The sequence below is a fragment of the Sinocyclocheilus rhinocerous genome, unplaced genomic scaffold (assembly GCF_001515625.1).
Source record: "Sinocyclocheilus rhinocerous isolate Xijiao unplaced genomic scaffold, SAMN03320098_v1.1 scaffold1758, whole genome shotgun sequence".
In the NCBI taxonomy this organism is placed as follows: domain Eukaryota; kingdom Metazoa; phylum Chordata; class Actinopteri; order Cypriniformes; family Cyprinidae; genus Sinocyclocheilus; species Sinocyclocheilus rhinocerous.
Genome location: NW_015631050.1, coordinates 386,938 through 394,163, shown reverse-complemented (window position 1 = coordinate 394,163; position 7,226 = coordinate 386,938). Strand labels below are relative to the sequence as shown.

At 38.0% G+C, this 7,226-nt stretch overlaps 1 protein-coding gene across 7 annotated transcripts in view; it reads left to right on the top strand.

Annotated features, from left to right (window-relative positions):
- LOC107741320 (SLIT-ROBO Rho GTPase-activating protein 3-like) overlaps window positions 1-7,226 on the top strand; it is a 35,088-nt gene that overhangs the window by 6,774 nt on the left and 21,088 nt on the right. For 4 of the 7 annotated variants that reach the window (XM_016554020.1, XM_016554022.1, XM_016554021.1 and 1 more), the window contains exons 2-5: window positions 3,325-3,856; window positions 4,137-4,308; window positions 5,958-6,120; window positions 6,261-6,323. In XM_016554020.1, coding sequence (XP_016409506.1) covers window positions 3,790-3,856; window positions 4,137-4,308; window positions 5,958-6,120; window positions 6,261-6,323 — 465 coding nt within the window. In that variant the 5' untranslated portion in view covers window positions 3,325-3,789. Of the gene's footprint in view, window positions 1-876; window positions 1,104-2,740; window positions 2,855-3,324; window positions 3,857-4,136; window positions 4,309-5,957; window positions 6,121-6,260; window positions 6,324-7,226 lie in introns of those variants that run through there. The other 3 variants (XM_016554017.1, XM_016554019.1, XM_016554018.1) reach the window with 3 other exon arrangements.

The following is a 7,226-nucleotide window of genomic DNA, read 5'->3' as shown; positions in this document are numbered from 1 at the left end:
GTCTGTGGCACAAAGGCTGTTTCTATAAAGTTGGCCAGTTCCAACTTTGCAAGGACAGTCTGGCGCTTTTGACTCACAGCCTGCCTGTAAGTATATTTTTTTATATTTAAAGAATTTGCCACTTATGATACAAACGCGAGTTTTAAGCAGTGTAGAGTAGCGCTTGTTGTTTTTTGTTTCTCCGATCACAAATGCAGACATGGTTTTATGTTTACGCCTCGCGATACGCAACGCAACGCGTAAAAACACAGTATAAGTCATTATAATCTGTAATTATGTCCCCACTGGATGCAACAAATGCCTCGTTGCCACACGTGACAGTGACGTGGCGTCGGCGCCGGTTCAAGTCGGACAAAATTTCTAACCGGCATGCACTGCTTCAAGTCAGCCGCCGATCGGTTTGCGCGGCGCCGCATGAAGTCAAACGCACCTAATGTTTTGTTAGCAACGTCATATGACCCCTTTAAATTGATCAAAAGCGACAGTGAAGACTTTAACATTTAACATCTTTTCAACCCCAAACTTTTGAACGCTACTGTATGTGCACTTTCACAGCTTATGTGCTTTATTTCATTCCCATAATTTTGTTGTCGTCATTCTGTCTCACTGACTTGTTGTTTCAAAGCCATATGACTTCCTTTTCTCCGTGGAATATAAAAAGAGGTATTAGACAAAATGTTCAAGCTGCAATTTTCCATGCAGTCAAAGTAGAGGTCAAGCTCCAAAAAAGACCAACTCATATTTTATGAGGAAAGTCTTTTGAAGCCATACTATAGCTTTGTGTGAGGATCAGACTGAAAGTTAAATGATTATTAACTGAAAATGGAGCCTTGAAAATCATATTTGACAGCCATGGTTACATTTATGAAAAAGCGCAGCTTAGACATTCAGCTTATTATCATCTGTTGTGTTCCACTGAAGAAAGAAGGTCATACTGGTTTGGAATGACATGAGGGTGAGTAAATGAACTTGAACTTTCATACTGGGGTTAGCTATACCCTTAAATAAACATTTTGTGATGCATCACGTTCAGCCTTTAATATTTGTGCCTTTGTCTGTACAGCAGGAGCATCACTCCATGGCAATGAGAGAACACAGCAGAGGTGGCTATAAGTGTGTGTGTGTGTGTGAGGGTCCCTGTGGTCCTCTGCTCTGAGAGATAAGACCAGAGCTCTGCTTCTTCCCAGCCTCCTCTGGGAGCATAAAACAGGATTGATCCCATGGATCTCCAATTCCCCTCAGTTTCTTTAACTCAATACAGCAGACAGATCAAGTTTAAATAGGCACATTCACTCAGTCAGGACACCGGAGTGGTTTCACGCAGGCATTTGGTTGCTTATGTGTAGCCGACAATATATATATATATATATATATATATATATACACATATATTTAAAAAATAGGATTCACCACCACCATTATGCTGAATTGTGATTGCTAAATGGATTATGCAATTAGATGAGTGGACACTGTGTGGGGTTTTATTTATAGAAATGCAGCCTTGCATTTTTTTTTTTACATCTGAAATAGACTAAAGTTAAAATGCTTCAATCTTTTCTATAAAATAGAGAAACTACTACCAAGAGTATATATCAAAAACGCATTGACATGCAGCAGTGCTGGCATACACTAATGCAATAGAATTCAACCCCATTGTGCACAAATCCGATTCAACTCTTGTGAATCAATAATAGCATTATCATAATGAAGTCTCTGCTGAGTTCTGATTGGCTGGCTGAGGCTTTTGACCTCTAAACAGTCAGATGGAGGAAGTGAAGAGCAGACTGTCATGACTGCTCAATGACTAGTAAGAGTGCATGATGTGCCTTTTGCATGGAATCAGTTGACAAGAAAATGTGTTGCTGTACTATTAGTATTATGGGTATAGTGCAATAATTATGTGTTTATTTGTTGCTATTGTTACATGAAAAGCTTTGTGCTCATGTGACAGAAAAAATCTAATCTGGTGGATTTACTTTGAAACAATTTTCAATCATGAATAGCTAGTCAATTTTTTACAAATGATTACAAAGAAACTGCAAGACATTGAATTAAAAATTACAATTTGAAGTAGATAGACTGAAATGGTATTTTCTTGTAAAATGTACCCCAATAATCTGTTTTATTTACAACTTCATAAAATAATTTTTACAGTGTTTAATTTGTCATTTATATTTAGCATCCAAAGGCCTAAAACAGGGTTTCCCAAACTGGTATTCATGATATAACTGCAGGGGGGTTGTGAGTTGATCAAAATGTAATAATTTGTTAAATCTTTAAAATGTACAATTAAAATAAATGTAAAATAATAACAATCAAAATAATGTATTTGCCAAAAAATGAAGTATTTTATTTGTTTACTTGCATGTCATGTGAGCGTTAACCAACATCAGAGAACCGTGAACATGTAAATGTGTTAATAAATTGTTGAAATATTAACTTAAAATCTCAAGTAAATATTTTGTCAAATCGGTTTGGCTTACAACATTTTGGGAATCCCTGGCCTAAAACATATATGCACACCAACATATTTAAGTGCATACATGAGACAAATTACCATGATGAGAAACCTCTTTATTTGTATGTAAATGTATATACATTAGCTCATAATGTGCAGAACATTTCTGTGTGTGTTTCTCAGGTGACTCACCATACATGTGTGGTATCTTAAATTCTTAATGCACAGTGCTAGAGCAGCACTCTCTGGTCTGACTATGAGTGTGTGTGTTTGTGCCGAAAGCCATGATGACTCAGGTCCCTCCACCCTCTCATAAGACCAACGGCCATCACTGGCGCAACTCACAGAAACTCTAGCACAGTTCAGCCTAACGTCCTACAACAAACAATCAGTCACGTAGGCAGAGTCAGATCTTCTAAGCAGCCAAACTAGGCAGATGCCAACATGGACAGGTTGCATTGTGCAAAAATAATTACAACTTTGGTACTGTTGGGCTGCCTCTTGACATTCAATTAAAGTAAACCTTGTTGAGAACTTGAAAGGTTTGTTTTTAGAAGTAGTACAAAGTGTGGATACTTAATTTAGGATTGACAGGATGTCTTGTTGTGAGAATCTTTCTGAATCACACACACCATAGAAGACAAACAGGATGTGGGCAGGTGTACTCTGTTTGCTTAACCGTCTTCTGGAAGTGCCAGAGACACGTCATTCTGAAGTAACATTTTTTGTATCTCTCTTCCTCTCCCATCTCTCTTAACTTGTATTTACTTCCATATTCTATTTATGGTTTGTTTCTGTCTTGTACTTTGTCTTCGTCAGTTGTCACACCAAAATTCTCTTCCTGTGTCTCTCTCTGTCTTTTCCAGGCAAGGACAATCACGTTTAACCACAGTCTCAGGAAAAAGAAAACTAGAAAACTATCAGGCCCCTGCAACGTTCTCTGCTCTGAAAACGAACCTTTAAATGCACAAGCTCAGTGCTGAGAGAGAATTGCTTGGATTGGAACTCCCTCCGTGTACACAAACACTCACACACACACACACACATGTGCACACAGAGACTTCCCTGTTCCGTTTCTGCTAAGGGCACAAATTGAAAGACTGAAAAGGTTTTTCTTTAATAGCCCAGTATGAACTCCAGACCGAATGTGGCATGCCTTTCTGCACTATAATGGAAATATAGCTCATTTTGCAAAAATAAAAACACCAATACATTGAAACTGGAATTAGCATAGTTTTTTTGTGAAGAGGAACGAAGCCTGTGCGTGATCAGCTCAGACTGTGAGTCACTGTGAACAAGTCAACAGGAGCGCTACACCAACAAAGGAGAACATGACATCGCATGGAAAACTTAGAAAGGAAAAGGGGAGTCTGGCGGAGTATGAGACACAAATCAAAGGTAAAAACTTCATCTAATGCTGTCCCTTTCACTTGGCTAGGTAGTACAGACTAATGTACTTCTTCTCTACATGTAATGTTTGTTCTGTGTGTGAGATGTAGGCCTGCACTGTGATGTATTTATAGGCAATATTAGGGATGCTGTCTTCCCTCATCCAATCAGCTCTCAGCCCCAGGCCAGGGACACTAGTGCAGGGGGATACAAAGTCATCAGTTCATGCAGCTTTTTGTGCTGAAAACCATCCATATGTGAGCTCTTTCCCTTCTGTCTCTTTGCTCAGAGGTGCGGGGTCAGCTCTCAGAGCAGCTAAAAATCCTAGACGCCCAGGTGGAGGTCAAGACACAGCAGCTGCAGGATCTTAGCGATTACCTGCGCAGACGGGGGGAGATTGAGGCAGAGTATGCCCGCTCTCTGGAGAAACTCAGCGAAAGGTTCACAGTGAAGACCAAGAGGTACTTATCCTGCTTTTAGCACTGATGAAATCAAACTGAGATGTGGAATAGTGATGTATATCTACTTATCGTTATAGATAGATAGATAGATGGATAGATAGACATATCGATTTATAGATTGATAGCTCTATGGATAGATATAAAGATATATGTATGAGTGAGTCAATGAATCATTCACTCAACCAATTCATTCAAACACGCTGGTTCTTTCAGTAACCAAATAAAAGACTGGCTGCGCCTGAAATTGCATACTCTCTGAGTAGGTACTTCTTTTGAATAAGCAATCATTTAGTCACCGTCTAAAAAGTACTTTCTATATAGTACGAATGTGTGTAGTATGAATGCAATCCAGACGTACTATATTCATCATTTTGTCATTGTCATATGACCAACCAGCATCAGTTGCTTCGTCTAACTGCCATTCATAAATCCTGCCTGTGGCCTCATGAGATAGTAAAATATCCATTGGTGTTATGAATACTCTGAATTTGGACATACTATTCTGTTCACATGCTGTTTTATAGTATAGTAGGGAAGTATGCAATATCGGATGCAGCCACTGTATCTGTGGATAAGTCATTGAATCATTAACTCAACCGATTCATTCAAACATACTGGTTCTTTCAGTAACCAATTAAGCTACTGTCTCTGTGAGTCATTGAATCATTTGCTCAACTGATTAGTTCAAAAACACTCATTCATTTAGGAACACCACTACTGCCACAATAGCTGTGGCTTTTTTCTGTTTTTTTTCAATGGCAGAGCAAAAGTTCGTAAAGCAACTAGCAATATTACGTCTAAAATATAAGTTACTCAATATTATTACATGGCTTTGTGGAATACTTGATTCTGATTGATCAGTCGCGACATTCCGATGTATGTTGTTCCTCGATAACAACCGGTAAAAGCTGATAACACAGGCTCATCTGGGTAACTGAAGTCGGCGTTATACACTTGCTAGGAACATTTTTTCTTTGTGGAAGCTTTGCGTTTGGTTAACTAATAAAATATTCAAACTTAAATCAAAATTATGTGAACAATTATGTAATTATGTCATCCTGGTATCACAGAATCACTCTCTCGCTTCACATCGGGGTCCCGGCTGGATGTACATGATCCCTTACTTAACTACTTGTTTCGTTTTTTTTCAATGAAAACATGCGTTATACAGACGTCTTTGACAGTTACACCATGTTTTAAGGAACTGTGTATCAGGTTTTGCTGTTTCTCAAGACCGCTGTGTGCTGTGCTGCATGTTTTTACTATTCCTCAGTGGTTTCTTTAGAATTTAACTCAAGAACATATACTTTATATTAATATATATATATATTGTTGAATGTGCATATATTGACATTAATCTTATTGTGAACAATTTTTCATAACTGTCATAACTTGATCTTCTGGTGAAACCAGACTTCTCTCTGGTGATGTATACCAGACTTTAACCACTTAGTCCACTTTTCTTTTCTTTTTTTTACAGTTAATTGCAAGCACATTCAGATCTGCCTCCATCCAATCAACAACTGATAGATAGAACCAAGTCTACATATTTTCTTTTTCGATAACCTGTTTCACTCAGATTTGTCACAATACAGAAGAAAAGATCTGTCACTATTTCTGTTACATTGAAACTTTAACCTTTCATTCAGGAAGGAGCAGTTGGACCTGTCGGTGGCTCAGTGCTGGTCTGTTCTGCTGACCCAGACCAGGCAGGAGAGCCGAGATCACAGTTCACTGAGTGAGCTTTGCTGCAACACACTCACGCAGCGGCTCTCACACTGCATAGAGGACACACACCGCCTGGCAAAACGGGTACAGAAATCTCTCTCTTCCACTCTATTACCAGATCTGACATCTAAATCCCCCTTCTTCTCTTCCTCTCTTAACCAACATAACACTCCCACACAAAACACAGCCAAACCATCTTCCTTATTTCTTATTCTCTGTTTCAGAGCAAGGAGGTGGGACTCCAGATGCAGGATGAGCTCTTGAAAGTCACCACAGAGCTGCAGACGGTAGGTTGGAGGCCGTTAGGTGTGAGCATGCTAAATTTACACGCTTAAAAGCAACTGAAACAGAACTGAACTGAAATAGAGTCCAAATTGCATCAGCCTTGAATTACACCATCTCGCTGTGGCCAGAGACTGCATGATTAAACTAAACTAAATACCATTTGATGCACATATTTGCACATCCATTCATGATTGAATATGTCTGCATGTCTTTCTATAGACCCTTAAGTTTCAGTTCATTTTGGTTCATCCTGTAGCACAAAAAGACCACATGCCACCCTGCTTTCCAGAGATCATTTCTAGCTGTGCTCGGGTCAGAGCTGCAAGATCAAGCCCACTGACCCCAGCTGACAGCAGCTGTGTGCTCTCTACCCTCCAGTAGACAAACAGCTTGCCTACCACAAGTGTCTTGGCTCAAGGCTCACTGATTTTTTCATGGTTGCGTGCATGTTCTTTTTGCAGTCTTACAAGGTATTTAATGTCGCTGAAAATAGATACGCTAAGCTTGATCATAAAAAATAAAAATAGAGCTTGAATTTGAGTATGTCACAACATGAATATTGTTTTATTCACAAATAAAACAATACAATGACAATTATTGGCTTACTATGTTAAACAATAATTAAAAAAAGTTGATTTGCCCATTATTATTATATTTTAAATATTATTTTAATTTGTAAATAGGCTTACAATATCTGTCTTATTATGTTAAAACAATTTTAAAAAGATATGGAGTAAAAATAAGCGTTTTTATAATAATACTTACATATAATAATAATAATAATAATAATAATAATTTTAAATAATATAAACAATAATTTTTATTAGTAGTAGTAGTAGTAGTATAGTTTTTTTATTTTGTTTTAATTGTAAATCTAAAAATAAGCTTAAAATATCTGGTGTATT